The sequence below is a fragment of the Centruroides sculpturatus genome, unplaced genomic scaffold, assembly GCF_000671375.1.
Source record: "Centruroides sculpturatus isolate CEXI.00-Female unplaced genomic scaffold, Cexi_2.0 scaffold4, whole genome shotgun sequence".
NCBI classification, from domain to species: domain Eukaryota; kingdom Metazoa; phylum Arthropoda; class Arachnida; order Scorpiones; family Buthidae; genus Centruroides; species Centruroides sculpturatus.
Genome location: NW_019384444.1, coordinates 197189 through 215497, shown reverse-complemented (window position 1 = coordinate 215497; position 18309 = coordinate 197189). Strand labels below are relative to the sequence as shown.

General features: G+C 28.9%; 1 protein-coding gene across 4 annotated transcripts in view; it reads left to right on the top strand.

The window, feature by feature from the left end:
• The window catches only part of LOC111620286 (A-kinase anchor protein 1, mitochondrial-like), a 43126-nt gene extending 24823 nt beyond the window's left edge, over positions 1-18303 (top strand). For all 4 annotated transcript variants that reach the window (XM_023362186.1, XM_023362187.1, XM_023362185.1 and 1 more), the window contains exons 3-9: positions 1001-1238; positions 5624-5754; positions 7281-7458; positions 8134-8275; positions 8726-8793; positions 9112-9251; positions 17163-18303. In XM_023362186.1, the coding sequence (XP_023217954.1) occupies positions 1001-1238; positions 5624-5754; positions 7281-7458; positions 8134-8275; positions 8726-8793; positions 9112-9251; positions 17163-17219 (954 nt within the window). In that variant the 3' untranslated portion in view covers positions 17220-18303. The remainder of the gene's footprint in view (positions 1-1000; positions 1239-5623; positions 5755-7280; positions 7459-8133; positions 8276-8725; positions 8794-9111; positions 9252-17162) is intronic.
• Positions 18304-18309: the final 6 nt, after the last annotated feature.

Genomic DNA, 18309 nt, shown 5'->3' with positions numbered 1-18309 from the left:
GCATCCAACTTATTGATTTATTGTTAATTTTTAGAATAATGGAAAAACTATTAACTATAAAACATTATAAATTGTGAATTAGAATAGAACAATTCCTCTATATTTTAATTTTTTTTAATTGATCTTATCAACTGTTGAATACGTAGTGTTTTTTGGTATATTTTTAACATGGTGATTTCTTTACATATATAAGAGATTACTTCATGGTAAAATTTTATATCAAATTGGTGACTATAAATAAGAATAGTATGCAGTACAAAAATTGCTATTATGTACTTTGTCTTTGATATGAAGTCCATTAAAAAAATGAAAGCACTGTAATCTCCCTGAACTGTTACGAATTTCATATTATTCAATTATAAAATCTATAACACGATGACATACATATATAATGTGCTAACAGCTGTAGACAGATTTTTATGAAATCTGTTTGCTATAGAAATTGAGATTATTGTATTTGTAAATGATCAGTTTATATCTCTTTCAGAATAAGCTTTTAAGCTACAAATTAATGTTATCAATTGTTAATTATTATCAATAAATATAACTTGTGGTTAAATGAACTTCAATGTATATGTATCCAATTTATTTCTAATACTTTTCAAATGAATGTTTCTCTTTTTAATTAATTAGTCATTTAAGATTTTTGTGTTTCCTTTTTAAATGTATTAGTTCTTATAGCTTTTTATTTATAAGAAAATAAATTCAGAACTTTTCTTAATGGAATTAAGTCTTTAAAATTGGAAAATATCCCATGTTTTTGAACTCTACCTTCATCATATTCTCATTTGACTGCTTTTGATGATGATTGATATAATTCAAAGTTACTTGTACAATTGTCAATCAATATTGGATTTATTTTTATTGAATTCCATCTCTATTGAAGCAATTTTATTTTCTTATAAATGAATATGCTTCAGTTTTGTATTTACCTTTTAATATTGTGTGCTATATTGCTATATATATATGAATTATGAAAATTTATTTTTCTTATTTATAGGATTCTGGAAGCGATAGTGGTAAAGGAGGTAGTGGTAGTGATATACAATGCGGTAATGAAACAAATGCTACTGATATACTATTTTCATATACATTTGAAGTTCCTCAAGAGTTTTGTGGTGCTCTAATTGGAAAGCGTGGGCGATTTATTAATGGAATTCAGGATGATACTACTACAAGAATATTTGTTAGAGAAAATGAACCTGTTATAGTTGGAGTTAAAATCTGTACAATCGAAGGTATGTCAGTATGATTAATTTTTATGATTAGTGAATTTTCTTGTAATTTATTAGAATTAAAAAAAATATGTTGAAACACAAATGATAAATATTATAGATTTTACAGGTGGGGTAATCAAAAGTTCTTTGGCAGTAAATGCTAAAATAATTTATTTCAGTGATCAAATAATTTAAAATACACAAAGTAGACACTGTTTAAACATGCTAATTGTAAATGAATTTTGTAATGATATAAATCCTAATTTTTAATTGATAGTTTCTATTACCAGTTTCTGTGGATTATTTTTAAGCCTAAAATTTTTTTTTTCAGTAACTTACATCACATGAGAAAATTTTATTGATAAGACTATTATTGGATGTGGATATGCATTTTGGGTCTTAATGACCCCTCTTCAGTCTTTATTTTTTATATCCAGATCTTATTAAAACAAATAAAAGTTATAAATTACATCACATATACGTGTTTACATAGAATATTCTGTGAAATACATATCCACATACAGTAATAGTCTATATCAATAAGTTTCTTGTGTGATGTAAGTTAATGAAAAAAACCAAAAATTTCAGCTTAAAAAACAAAAAATTCTAATTTTTAACTTTTCCTATCAGCTCATTCCAATTGAAATTTACTCCTTTGTTTAATGAAAAATTAAATATCTGTATTAAAAATAGCATTGTAAAAGTTTTTATAGATTCAAAAAATAATAATAATGCTTTGCTTGCATGGTGTTTATTAAGAAAATCATTTAAATTCTGTTAGAGAAATGACCTGAAGAATTGAGATTTGAAGTATTGTTTTCACAGCATTCTGAAGAAACTTCTCTTAGTCATTATTGATGAAACTGCATGATAATGCAAATAACAACTAACAGCAAAAAGTATTTATCATATGAGACAATATTCAAAGCAAATATTTTGCATTCTTTATATCATCAAATAGTGAGTGTTTTAGGGGTTAACTTTGTGTAAAATAGAACAATTTGTTTAAGCAAATTTAAAACTGGAATCAAAGCTCTCATATCATATGTCAATAAAGACTGTGTTCAAAATATTTTTCAAATTTAAAATAACTAATTATAAAATTTAATGTAAATATTCTATTTTGTGTAAAATCATAAAATATATATATAAGCAAAATAGTACAATATTATCATAGTGCTTAATAATTTTAATCATAATCAATAATCACAGAAGAAAGAATAATATAATTATTGAAAAATTGTTTGGTAACAAATTTCATTTATTAGCATTGAACAATATATTGTCAAACTACAGAATTTCTTGTATTTTCAAATTATAATAATAATAGTAAATTATATAGGAATGAAAATATAAATGTTAACTGCCATATTCTGATTATCTTTTCATATAGTTATTAGTTTTACTTAATGAACTATCAATACCACCTTCTGTTGCTGAGAGATGTCTATTAAACAAAATACAAATGCAAAATTAATCAACCACAAACCTTTACGGTGCGAAATTAAATACAAAAATCCGGTTAAAAAGTTCCCACAAACGTTTTCGAACCCACTTAGGTTCTTCTTCAGGTGAAAAAACTTAAATACTCAAAAAACATTCGATGGAATCCAAATTTGAATGAGAAACGATCAACTAATACGATGAATTCTGCCGCTGTCGTCATCAATACGCATGCGTATTTTACCGATGTAAACATTTTTCTTTTTATAGAATATTTTCTCTGTCCTGTATAAGCATTTCCCACGCTAGGGATAGAGATAATTCCTCCTTATTATTAATGCACCTGTTGTTTCGGGCCGCTTTATATATAGACATTGCCTCTATCCATCTTAGATGTTCCGTATGTGGTGTGGTGTGAATGATTCTAGCCTCACTAAACTTAGGTTCGATATCTGGATCTGTGGCATAACGAGCGAGTGCCGTGGTTATTCTTCCATGCTGTATGTCTGCGATGTGTTCTTTTAATCTGACAGATAACGAGCGTTTAGTGGATCCAATGTATAATAGCTGTTCATCACATCGATGATCCTTCAATGGGATGGNTTGTATTAAAAATAGCATTGTAAAAGTTTTTATAGATTCAAAAAATAATAATAATGCTTTGCTTGCATGGTGTTTATTAAGAAAATCATTTAAATTCTGTTAGAGAAATGACCTGAAGAATTGAGATTTGAAGTATTGTTTTCACAGCATTCTGAAGAAACTTCTCTTAGTCATTATTGATGAAACTGCATGATAATGCAAATAACAACTAACAGCAAAAAGTATTTATCATATGAGACAATATTCAAAGCAAATATTTTGCATTCTTTATATCATCAAATAGTGAGTGTTTTAGGGGTTAACTTTGTGTAAAATAGAACAATTTGTTTAAGCAAATTTAAAACTGGAATCAAAGCTCTCATATCATATGTCAATAAAGACTGTGTTCAAAATATTTTTCAAATTTAAAATAACTAATTATAAAATTTAATGTAAATATTCTATTTTGTGTAAAATCATAAAATATATATATAAGCAAAATAGTACAATATTATCATAGTGCTTAATAATTTTAATCATAATCAATAATCACAGAAGAAAGAATAATATAATTATTGAAAAATTGTTTGGTAACAAATTTCATTTATTAGCATTGAACAATATATTGCCAAACTACAGAATTTCTTGTATTTTCAAATTATAATAATAATAGTAAATTATATAGGAATGAAAATATAAATGTTAACTGCCATATTCTGATTATCTTTTCATATAGTTATTAGTTTTACTTAATGAACTATCAATACCACCTTCTGTTGCTGAGAGATGTCTATTAAACAAAATACAAATGCTTTCAGCCTAATACAATAGGCCATCTTCAGGTGTAACTGAATTCAAATGCCTTTTCAAAAATTTAATATGGTGGTCAAGACTTATAAGCAGTATAGGAAATTGGTATTGCAGTTGGATGCATTTATGTATTTTATTTTATTTATTAATTTATCTAATAGTCTCATTTTAAATTTAAATGTAAAATGTTCAGATGCTCCATCAATAAAATATTAAATTTTTGAAAAGGAATTCAAATTCAGTTACACCTAAAGATGGCCTATTGTATTAGGTGGAAAATGTTTGGGTTTTATTTAATAGACATCTCTCAGCAACAGAAGGTGGTATTGATAGTTCATTATGTATTTAATAAGCTGAGTTTGATATTTGGTTAGTTATCAGTTTCATTTTAAAACTAATTTTTTGTTCTTGCAAAGTATATTAGTAACTAAATCTTCCTGAAGCTGGTTATACACTAGTAAATAACACTAACAAAACCTTCAAAATATACCAGCAAATATAATTTAATATAAATATGTTATGACAAAGATTTTTGATCCTAATAGGATCTGCGTCAAGTCAAAAATATTCCATAGAATTAGAATGCTAAAAGATCAGCCTTGAAATTTTTAATGTTAATGTTAGCACCTAGTTTTGATTTTTATACTTGTTCTAATATTTAACTGTTACTGCAGTTTTAAAAATTTGAATTTGATCTTTTAGCATTCTAATTCTATGGAACATTTTTGATCTGATGCAGATCCTATTAGGATCAAAAATGTTTGTCATAACATATTTATATTAAATTATATTTTTGATGATATATTTTGAAGGTTTTGTTGGTGTTTAATATTTTATATTAAATTATTTGTGTGTTAAAGATATTAATAGGATTTTTATTGAAATAGTCTTTAAACAATAGTGTGTTTATGCTTCTTAATTTGGAAGAGAATGTTATTTTACTTCAAACTAGTCTTTTGATTTTAAGATTTAATAAATTATAAAATCATTTATAGAAATTTAATCTAATGTTTTGTTACTTATGAAGTAAAATTTGTGGAATATAAATTGTATAAGTTTTGATTTTAAAGTTAAACAGAGAATTATTTTTGAGAAGATATAATGAATGCATCTAAGATTCATAAATTTTGTTTGATTAACAAATTTAACTTGAATTTAAATGAACTTACAATTTATTTTATAAAAAAGAATTATATGAAATTACTTGGAAAATAGGGATTTAATTTTTGCATGTATCATCAAATAGTGTGAAATTAAATGCTGTTTAAGATTATACCAAATTCTAATTTCTGAAATTTTTTGATTGAAAAAAATCTGAAATTTTAGAAACCAGAATAAATACTATTTATAGTAATGGAAAAATATATTGATTTTAAGTTAGTTTTCATTCTAAATGAACTTTATAAAATAATGCAAATTTTTTTTACAGTAAGAATTTTTATTATTAGTCCAATCTTAGTTTTTATTAAGATTGGATTAATACAAACACTTTATATAATTTTACTAATATGAAAGATAGCATTATTTTATTGGAATAAAATTTTATTAAACATTTTTGCCTTTTCTTTTAGGATCTGAAAGTGGAATTAAGAAAGCTTTATCATTAATTCGAAAAAGATTTCCTCTTTCCCATTATCCTGCTATAACACTTCAACAAATTGTATATTCGGTGGAGCCATATGCACTACCAGATTATTTGCAGGTTAGAATTTTTTTTGTGGTATTTTGGATTTATTTAACTGTAATAATAAAAATATTGCATTCTATTATATAGAATATTATATTTATTAAATATATATCTGTACTGTACTAAGAAAATGAGATGTCAATGGATCAAATTACTAAGGATACAATCAACGATGATACGGTTCATATATTTCAAAGTTTCCAGTATTATGGTGGTGGTATCCTCATTGCATGGAAGGATCTACATAGGATTTTATTCTGTTTGTACACTGTCTAAATAATATATTCAGTATTAAATTTATTGTTGATTGTGAATCTGTGCAGCACACAATCTGCTTTTTAGATTTACACATTATCCATCAGGACCATAATTTAAGCTTTGGAATATACCAAAAATTTAGTGCTCCATCAACTAATTCCCAGTAATGCATAACTTATTATGAATTCCTGGTTATCAGTGCATTGAGATGCATAGTTTATCAGCCAACTTTCTTTAGTTGATTTTTTTTTAGAAAATTAATGGATATTATCCAGTTATCTATGATCATGACTGGTTATCATGGTAGTAAGTTTAATTATATATGCCGTAAGATGCATCATTTGTTATTCCAGTGCACTATTCTTTACATTAAATAAGATAGTTTTGTGCATCATCTATTCCTTCTGTAGCTAAATGACCTGTAAAGCTCATTACATTATTTTAAAAATACAAATATGTTAAACTTGGGGAAGGAGCAATCAGTAGAAGGTTTTTGGTTATGGATAGATTGCCTCAATGTTACAACTATATACACTATCCCATTCTCCCACCCTTCTCAATTTGATCTCATAATGTATAGGTGCATCATCAAGACTTACACACACAGAATATCAATTTAAATAAGGTCATGCCTGTAATAGCTTGCGAAATATGTTTTAGAAGGTGATTATACTCCACATTGGAAGGATGTTGCACTATTAAGAGTCTGATACAAAAATAATTTCATTTGAGAAGTATTATTGTTAAGACAGCACAATTTCATTAACTTGCTCATGTTTTATCTGCCATAATATTGGTTAATCCATTAAAAGAAAATTTTTGAACTTTTTCTTATGTATTTTATTGTATTAACTAAAACATGCTTGCTAAATGGATTTGAGTTGATTTTAATAAACTTCATCTGTTCTAAAATTCATTTCCCAATGAAGACATCCTATAAATGATAAAAAGATTTGAACTACATATAGTATTGTGTTTTTGTGAATTAACATCAATAAACTAATTGTCTTAGCCATTTATATATGCACACATTTAGTTAATTAAAATTATTAGACATTAAAATATAGAACTTCTTTTATTGCAAAATAATGATGGCCTATACATACATTTAGTTAAGACAATCAGTTTGTTGTATTGTGTTTTCATGAATTAACACCAATATGTACTTCAAACATTTTTAACATGGTGTAGTTACTATAAAATAATTAAATTAAATTAAAAAATTGAGTGTAAAATTCTATTTTATGCTTAATCAAAATAATTGATCATTTCTGTTTTTCTAGCTACGAATTCCAGAAGGTGTACCATGTGAAGTTGTTGTATCAAGTTGTATGTCTCCTGGACAAGTTTTTCTGCAGCAACCAACACATCCAACTTATCCTTCTTTACCAAGCTTAGATAATCTCATGAGCACATGGTACAGCCAAATGGATGCTCCAGGAATTGTGATGCCTCAAGAAGGTATTTTTATATTACATTTAAAAATGTTTAGTAAACAACTGTAAATTAATTTTTGTGTATATATTAAGCATTTTTTAATTTAGATCTTCAAATGTCTTGTCAAAAACTTATCCTTTTAAATCTTGTATCCAAACTTTTTGTTTAGGCTAAACTACCTAAGTCATATAGTCAGACCACAAATGTTTTGTATATTCCATACATCCGATATTTCTATCAATAAGAGATGTATCAAATATATGGGCCAGATTATGCTCAAGGGGCATAGTTTGGACAACACTGCTTTTAGCTTTAATAATAATTTAAATTTTTATCACTTACTTGATGCTTTTTACTTACTACTTACTAAATTCAGTAAGTAGTGTTGTGTTGGGAGAAACTTATTGGCTTCATTTAACTTTGATCTATATTAATACTTGATTTTGAAAGTTTTTGGTTCTATTCTTTAAAATAGCAATAGAAAAGAGCATTAAAAAGATCATAAAATGCATTACTATCCATTCTGTAAGCTGCATGAAACAAAGTTTGATTTCTGATTAAAATGCCAAATCTTTATATCAAAATTTTTTGGATTGAACAATAAATGTATACAGTACTGTATAAGAATTTTTTTCAGTTGATTAGATTTTCTTTTCTTATAAAATATTTTGTTAGATTAAAATTTATTTCATAATGTAGGTAACTTATGTGCTGCACCTGGAATAAATGGATGGTATAGAGCAAAGGTAATTAGTATCAATGAAGCAAATGAATGTGAAGTAATGTTTCTTGATTATGGAGGATATTCAACAGTACCAGTCTCCTATTTGCGACAAATCAGGTATGACGTTTTATAGAATAAAAATTAATTTTTAGATTATTCTCATAATTTAAAAATGAAACTTAAAATTGAAAATGTTTTCCTTTAATGGTTTATAAACTGTTTTAAAGGAAAACATTTTGCAACAATTTTTAGTATAGAGCCAAGAGAGTATAAAATATTTTTGCTTTTTATAATAAAAATAAATATTTTTTCTTCATTACATAAAAATTATAATTTATGAAGTAAAATGCAAACACACAAACAGCCTATATTTATTATTATAGTTTAATATTTTCATTTTATTTTATCTTAATTTTTTATCATTCAAAGTTTAACGATTTTTTTTTAATCTCGAGATCAGATTATCTTTTCTATCCAATGATGATAACTTTGATATCTTTAATCAATGAATATTTTGAAATTATTTATGTATTCTTATTAAAACAATGAATTATTTTTTCTTTACAGAGGTGATTATTTGACTTTACCATTTCAAGCACAAGAATGTTACTTGGCAAATATTGCTCCTCCTAATGGTATGTATTTTTGTGAAAATTACTTAAAAATTTATATATATAATGATGTATATCAAAAATTATGAAAAATTCAATTGTGATCAGATTATAATCTTTTATAAATTAAATAATGTATTGGATTTAATAATTAGAAATAAAAGATGGCGCCTTAACTGCCAAATTACTTAATTTAATTACTAGCCAAAGTTTTGTCTAAAAAATTCAATTATTAGATTTGTCTAAATATAAACTCTAATTAGAGTTTTTTAAATTTTATGCTAATTCAAAATGTAAAAAATTTTTATGGTGTTATTTATAACTGAGTGTTTGTTATTTTAGGAGCAGAAGTATGGAGTAATGAGTCAGTAGAATTGTTTGAAGGATTGGTTCGAGGCCATGTTTTACATGCTGTAATTACTGCTTATGCTGTTAATGGAGTACCCTTAATATTGCTTTACAAAGTTCATAATGGATTAACAGTAAGTATTTAATTGAAGCATTGAAAGTCAAAGGATCTAAATGTCAAAAAATTTTAATTGTTGCAAAATTATCCATAAACCAAGCATAATCTTAAAAAGGATGTGTGTGCCTAAATGTATATGAATAATTCTCAGCAGCTCACTATATTGTAAGAGCTGTGTTCCCAAGGTACAGTACTTGAGCAGGGTTTTCCCAATTTCCTAGGAATGAATTTTTGTCACTTTTGAATTTCAGCTCATCACTTGGTCTTATAATAATTACTTGGTATTAATTTTAAGCAAGATGTTTTTATCTTCAGTTAATTTTTTTGCTTTTTCATAACTTTTAAATGTTTACTTTGTGTATATTTCCTCTGGAACAAAGACTATTTTTCTGTTTTGATTCAAAAATAATTCATAACACAGCAATGTTATATAATTGATTTTCTGAATTTATATTGAGAGAATCATAATCATAATAAGGTTTCAAATTAGATTTTTTTTAAATGAAATATCTAAGTTGTGTAGATGATGACTAGATACGGTTAATCATTATTTGGTCACTTCATCAGAATCAATTGAATCACAAATAATTTATAACTGTTTTCTTTTGAATTTTTTTCTTGCAACTATTTTTATTCACTGACTTTTGGACAATGCTGGATACATGAAAATATTTTTAAAGAAATGTATTATAGTACACTGGAATAAATTTGCAATAAAAATTAATTTTTTGTGAAATATGGGACAAGTTTGCAGAACATGAGTTGAGATTATTGGTATAATGTATAGGGTCACCAATTTCTAGGTGCTGTTTTCAGGATACTGAAACTGTGAAGTCCATTGGCAGCATCTGGTAATTTGATGGGGACGTAAATATGGAATATTGTGAATTCCTGTTTCCTGAATCATACATTGCATGTAGGCCAATGTTGATCATACAGTATAGCTGAATGCCCTGTTTTGTTAGATAACTACTTTTGGCACATATGGCATTGGCATGTAGTTGCAGTCCATAAGTTACAAAATGTGCTTCTGTTAATAAGCTGTGTTCATTTTGGCATTAATTGCAACTTTACAAATTGGAAGTTTGACATTGTATGTGTGTCCTGCTACAACCATGAATGCTCATAAAAACTTTTTTACATTCCATTACTCAATCAGAACATTTCTTTTGATCAGTTTAGTTGGTAGAAAATGAATCATTTCATACCAGTCTGTTAGGTTTGTGCTTCATCTAGACTCACAAAAAAAATTTCCACTTGTTGCCTGCAAGATGGCAATTCTACTTCCTCTCTGGAATTTGTGTTGTGCTCTTAAGTGTTCAGAGTTCAGGTTTGTGATGTAATTGTAAACTTTTTTGTAATTATGTGATAAACTGTTGCTAGAGACACTGTTACATGCTTGGTTTCTTTTGAAGAATGGGCTTTCCTACACTACAATTTTTTTGCAGTAGCCTTTGGGCCTAAAGCATGACTTTCAAAGACTCAGAGCAAATGGTAGCTGCTGAGTCAAGATGTCTGTGATCATTGAGAATGAAGCACATTGACTCCTTGATCAGAAGTTGCAAATTCCTTCTCTACATTATCATACAGCAAGAACAGATATAGGAGAGTACCTTTCCAAAATGACAATGTTTTCGGAGCATTTCTATAAATATCACAAAAAATTATTTGGAATGTTTAGTAGGATAGCTAGTGAGTAAAACATCTTGTGACCATGCATAGTTACAGATGCACACAGCAAATATTTAAATTTGCTACTATAACAGTGAATCAACCATCTGTATATAACTTCAGTTTTCAAAGTATAATATATATATCTGGTGGTACTTGGAAATATAACATGGTTTATGGAATATATTGGTGTTAACTGCATACCAAAGATTTAAAATTTCTCTAAGTTTAAATTATATACAGTAATACCCCGACTTACGCGAATCTGGAGTTACGCGNTAGGAGTACAATAACATATAAATGGTTCATACTGTCCTTTTCCCAAACAGTTTATAGATATGTATACTTTCCGAATGTTTCCGAAAACACAGCCCAGACAGTGTGGTAGTCACATACCAAAAGATCCTCTGTTCCATCTACAAGGAGATAGCCCGATGTAGTGAGCACAGAATTCTAAGGAGTGGGGAAATTGTAGTGTTGTTCTAAAACCCTACAATTTCCTCAGAAATGAAAAAGACGACATCGAGAAAAAACAGTGCCTCCGCCGAAACAACTCGAAAGGTTAGAAATGTACAAAGCCTTCGGGAGAAGGACAGTAGTTAACTTCGAGGAGACAGATTCTATTTCGTCAGGCTGGAGGGCGTATAAAAAGTTATAAGTGAAGATTTCTTCTTCCAATAGTGAGACTAGTAATATTTATCGCGTCTTTCTTAATTATGCACAACTAGCAGAGACCGAGATTAAAACAGTTATCTTTATTTTGCCTATTTAACAATGCATTTCGGATTGGTAATTTTCCAATCCCTATTCGGGCTCACGGCTTCAGTGTCTTCGACATAACAAACAAAAGGTTAGTAAGTCTTGACGTAAACAATTTGAAATCCGATCAAATTACACTCCAATTTAGTCCAAGCTGTGCTCAACTAAATTAGTAATTTGCTTAAGTCACATAAAAAATAATTTTTTACTAGAAAGTTATTATGGCAAATCCTAGTGGTTCATTACTAATCTCTTCAAAAACATGGTAAACCTTACAGGTCATTAAGAATGCATTGATCAATAGTTTTCAACTGTTTATAATGAAAATTCTCGACATCATTTACAGTTTTGACATGGGAACGTTTACTTGATGTCCCGATATCACGACTTTCCATAGCCTAATAATTACGAATGTAATATGTAATCATTGACTGAAAATTTCATACTGTATTATGTTTCGTGTACATCCAAGATAAAACGGTAATAATTTGAAAACTATTTATCAACACATGCTTGACGGCAGTTTCTGTACCTGTAATGTTTACAGGTATGTTTTTGGAGATACCTCCCATAACTGGAATTATAACTGGATATGTCATAGCATTCGTCAGTAAAACTCTAAAGCCATACAGACACTTTGTTTATAATATTAATTTACTATTATTGTTTGTTTAAGTATTTGAAACTATATATTTTCTATGATTTGTAATTAATGTTTATTATTCAGATATTGACTATATACTCTCGGGCAGAAGGTGTAAAACCTCGGCTTTTCCTCTTAAGTTTCTGTCCAGAGAACAGCCATGTGAATTACTGCCATAATATTGATAAATTTACATTACCGTGTAAATTTGTCAATATTATTTTTTAAGTATATTTTCATATTTCTAATTAATATAAGGAAATTAACAAGACATATCTTTAATATGCTGATAACTAAGATTTGAAGTATCTCCCTCAGCAATTATTATATCTGAAGGCTCATTTTCGAGCACTTCTGCTACTATCTCAATTTCTAAAGGTTCTGATGGAGTTGTCTTCTCTCTACTCTGTCGATGGCCCTTCTTTTGGCAATTCTGACGATGTTCTATATCCTGGATGCGTGGTGTTTCACGATATTTTTTTATTCAGGTGTCTAACAACTGAATAGAGACGGGTTTTCCATATAAGACCTTCCTGGAGGCGTCTTTCCTTTTATAGACAGCACGTATATATCGTTACATTAAACTGTCAATTCAATATTCATTTCTCTCATTGGGTAAACTATAATTTACTAGAAAATATTCAACTGGTTTGAAACACAATTTTAGCTGAAGATGAAAGACACTATCGGGGTCGATGTGGAAATCAGCAAGCAAATTCTGTACCAAGTAATTAGACAAATAATAATCGATCAACGTGTTCCCAATCTCTGGAATACGATTTTCCTTACTCGGTAAGAATCAGTTGTAACCAAGTCTATCTATGTCTTAGAACATTGTAATCCTGCTCAGGCTCTCATAGGAGTGAGCCACAGAAAAAGGTAGGTACCGACAACTTTTTCATTTTCTGGGATTTGACAAAAACATGAAGGAGAACGATAATAGTCTAATTGAAACTAATGAATTAATAAACGAGAGATCTCATCTAAAACTAGAAAAGGTGAGGAATCCACAAGACATTTGGAACATAATAAACCATGACTACACCTTAACAATTTGCCCGAGAGAAAAGTAAAAGGTAATTCTTTTGAGTAACCTACACTCGCAAGAGGCATTAGAACAAACAATAAAACATATCAGAATCGGCAATCTTCTATAACAAAATAAAGTACAAAGTAGACGTGCTTTAATCAGGTGTTAAAAAAGTACAGTGATGAAATAAAATGTCATAATGAATCACGATCAGTTATAAAAACTATTTATAAACAATTGTTAATGTTTCTTTATTAACAAAATAAACCTAATTAAGTTACATTATACTTTTATAACGATTTTACTAAACGGCGTTCAATAACGTGATGATTTAAAATATATTTTGATATACACATAGATGACGTCGTCGTTTCGTTACATTATTGTTTCTAAGTTGACGGCAATTTTCTCTATAGCGATTTTGCTAAATTGTGTCATTATAGGAGTACAATAACATATAAATGGTTCATACTGTCCTTTTCCCAAACAGTTTATAGATATGTATACTTTCCGAATGTTTCCGAAAACACAGCCCAGACAGTGTGGTAGTCACATACCAAAAGATCCTCTGTTCCATCTACAAGGAGATAGCCCGATGTAGTGAGCACAGAATTCTAAGGAGTGGGGAAATTGTAGTGTTGTTCTAAAACCCTACAATTTCCTCAGAAATGAAAAAGACGCCATCGAGAAAAAACAGTGCCTCCGCCGAAACAACTCGAAAGGTTAGAAATGTACAAAGCCTTCGGGAGAAGGACAGTAGTTAACTTCGAGGAGACAGATTCTATTTCGTCAGGCTGGAGGGCGTATAAAAAGTTATAAGTGAAGATTTCTTCTTCCAATAGTGAGACTAGTAATATTTATCGCGTCTTTCTTAATTATGCACAACTAGCAGAGACCGAGATTAAAACAGTTATCTTTATTTCGCCTATTTAACAATGCATTTCGGATTGGTAATTTTCCAATCCCTATTCGGGCTCACGGCTTCAGTGTCTTCGACATAACAAACAAAAGGTTAGTAAGTCTTGACGTAAACAATTTGAAATCCGATCAAATTACACTCCAATTTAGTCCAAGCTGTGCTCAACTAAATTAGTAATTTGCTTAAGTCACATAAAAAATAATTTTTTACTAGAAAGTTATTATGGCAAATCCTAGTGGTTCATTACTAATCTCTTCAAAAACATGGTAAACCTTACAGGTCATTAAGAATGCATTGATCAATAGTTTTCAACTGTTTATAATGAAAATTCTCGACATCATTTACAGTTTTGACATGGGAACGTTTACTTGATGTCCCGATATCACGACTTTCCATAGCCTAATAATTACGAATGTAATATGTAATCATTGACTGAAAATTTCATACTGTATTATGTTTCGTGTACATCCAAGATAAAACGGTAATAATTTGAAAACTATTTATCAACACATGCTTGACGGCAGTTTCTGTACCTGTAATGTTTACAGGTATGTTTTTGGAGATACCTCCCATAACTGGAATTATAACTGGATATGTCATAGCATTCGTCAGTAAAACTCTAAAGCCATACAGACACTTTGTTTATAATATTAATTTACTATTATTGTTTGTTTAAGTATTTGAAACTATATATTTTCTATGATTTGTAATTAATGTTTATTATTCAGATATTGACTATATACTCTCGGGCAGAAGGTGTAAAACCTCGGCTTTTCCTCTTAAGTTTCTGTCCAGAGAACAGCCATGTGAATTACTGCCATAATATTGATAAATTTACATTACCGTGTAAATTTGTCAATATTATTTTTTAAGTATATTTTCATATTTCTAATTAATATAAGGAAATTAACAAGACATATCTTTAATATGCTGATAACTAAGATTTGAAGTATCTCCCTCAGCAATTATTATATCTGAAGGCTCATTTTCGAGCACTTCTGCTACTATCTCAATTTCTAAAGGTTCTGATGGAGTTGTCTTCTCTCTACTCTGTCGATGGCCCTTCTTTTGGCAATTCTGACGATGTTCTATATCCTGGATGCGTGGTGTTTCACGATATTTTTTTATTCAGGTGTCTAACAACTGAATAGAGACGGGTTTTCCATATAAGACCTTCCTGGAGGCGTCTTTCCTTTTATAGACAGCACGTATATATCGTTACATTAAACTGTCAATTCAATATTCATTTCTCTCATTGGGTAAACTATAATTTACTAGAAAATATTCAACTGGTTTGAAACACAATTTTAGCTGAAGATGAAAGACACTATCGGGGTCGATGTGGAAATCAGCAAGCAAATTCTGTACCAAGTAATTAGACAAATAATAATCGATCAACGTGTTCCCAATCTCTGGAATACGATTTTCCTTACTCGGTAAGAATCAGTTGTAACCAAGTCTATCTATGTCTTAGAACATTGTAATCCTGCTCAGGCTCTCATAGGAGTGAGCCACAGAAAAAGGTAGGTACCGACAACTTTTTCATTTTCTGGGATTTGACAAAAACATGAAGGAGAACGATAATAGTCTAATTGAAACTAATGAATTAATAAACGAGAGATCTCATCTAAAACTAGAAAAGGTGAGGAATCCACAAGACATTTGGAACATAATAAACCATGACTACACCTTAACAATTTGCCCGAGAGAAAAGTAAAAGGTAATTCTTTTGAGTAACCTACACTCGCAAGAGGGCATTAGAACAAACAATAAAACATATCAGAATCGGCAATCTTCTATAACAAAATAAAGTACGAAGTAGACGTGCTTTAATCAGGTGTTAAAAAAGTACAGTGTAAAAACGCGAAGTCGTTATTGGGCTACGCAGGTTTGTAGCTGCTGAGTCAAGATGTCTGTGATCATTGAGAATGAAGCACATTGACTCCTTGATCAGAAGTTGCAAATTCCTTCTCTACATTATCATACAGCAAGAACAGATATAGGAGAGTACCTTTCCAAAATGACAATGTTTTCGGAGCATTTCTATAAATATCACAAAAAATTATTTGGAATGTTTAGTAGGATAGCTAGTGAGTAAAACATCTTGTGACCATGCATAGTTACAGATGCACACAGCAAATATTTAAATTTGCTACTATAACAGTGAATCAACCATCTGTATATAACTTCAGTTTTCAAAGTATAATATATATATCTGGTGGTACTTGGAAATATAACATGGTTTATGGAATATATTGGTGTTAACTGCATACCAAAGATTTAAAATTTCTCTAAGTTTAAATTATATACAGTAATACCCCGACTTACGCGAATCTGGAGTTACGCGATTTTCAACTCTCGTCGATTCGTCTTTTGTTTGAGCGCCACGCAACTCTTAATTACTCATTTCCCCCCACACTATTGTTCGGCTTACATTTTCGGACGTGTTCGACATATAGCTACAATTTATTTTGTGTTATTTGTATGTATTTATATGCAAAATTATACCCCGACTTATGCAAATTCGACTTACGCGGTTATCGCTCGGTCCCACCTATCGCGTAAGTTCGGGGTATTACTGTATAACACAATAGATTAAAAACTATTTATGTAAGGTAATCTGGATTTGACAAACATATCAAAGTTATTTAAGTAATTGATTTATAAATTAAGCTGTTTGACATATTTTTACCATATATATATTTTGACCAAAGTTGTTGTTCTGATTAAAATATTAATTGTTAGGCATCGAAATTAATTATTTAAATTCATTAGTTTTAGATTTGTGTGTGTGTGTACACCCCTAAAAAAAGTCAGGTATTTTCAACTGTTTTGAAAGATTAAACTGCATAACTAACATACTAACATAAAAATAAATTTTCACATTCCTTTTTTTTCTTTGCAGCTCTGCATAAATGATGAATTGGTGCATCGTAAGGTGGCACAATGGATCTCAACTTGAGAATGTAAATTTTATATGCTTGAAAGAGAAATTGGATTATCTGTATTGTGTTGGACTATACATTTTGAATTCATGTTTTGTCGGCTGCAAAAATTCCATAATACATCGAGTAAGATATTCAGAAGGCTTGTCATGAATTTTAGATTTATATGAAGTATTTTCATAAATATGGATATATGATGACATTTGATCAAGAACAGACCAAGTTTTGTTTAATTACTATTGTGTACATTTGCATCTTAAATTATAAGGATCTTATGAAATCAATTTGAATTTTTCTTTTTCTACAGTAACTTTTATGTTTTTGTTCTTAACATTTACTTTACGTAGATATGTAATAAACATGTGCATCACTGATTAGTTTGAATTTATCTGTGTGTAAGTTTGGAAAATTGCTAGTGTATCAAAAGCTAATTTTTGTATTTGTGACATCTTTAAATCAAATATCACTGATAATCATCTAAGTCTTCCCTTAAGATGTATTGTTAAAGATATAACTCATAAATTGCAAGACCTAAAAAATCAATTTGCTCATAAAGCTACAGGTTTTCAACAACAATGTAATATATTTGTTTCCGAATCATCACTATGCAATTGCAACATTATCCGTTGCAAATGCTGATAGTTTCGTACGTATATTTACAATGTATGTGTGTGTGTCTGTGTATAAAATCTTGGACAGAATTTTTCTATGCAATGAGGAAAGCCTTATTACCATTTCATTGATTAAACATTGTAAATTTTTAGATCTCTGTATAGTTTCATCTGATCAATAATAGACACATAAATATATATACATAATACACACAGTTTTCAGAACTATTTCTATGTGAATGTTTTTAGTGGATTTTTCTAATTTATTAGAGAATTTTGTTACAAAAGAAATGCTGGGCTTGCTTTTTATGCCAACATTGTGATATTATTATTATTATTTGTAGAAAATCATAGATATTCTAATTGTCAACTACTAAATAACATCAAGAGTTACCCGTTACCCACTATTTTTCCTCATTGCATGTTGAGCATGTATATTTTTTATTCATCTTCGATGATACGAGGAAAACTTAAATGTAAAAAGTATTAATGTGTT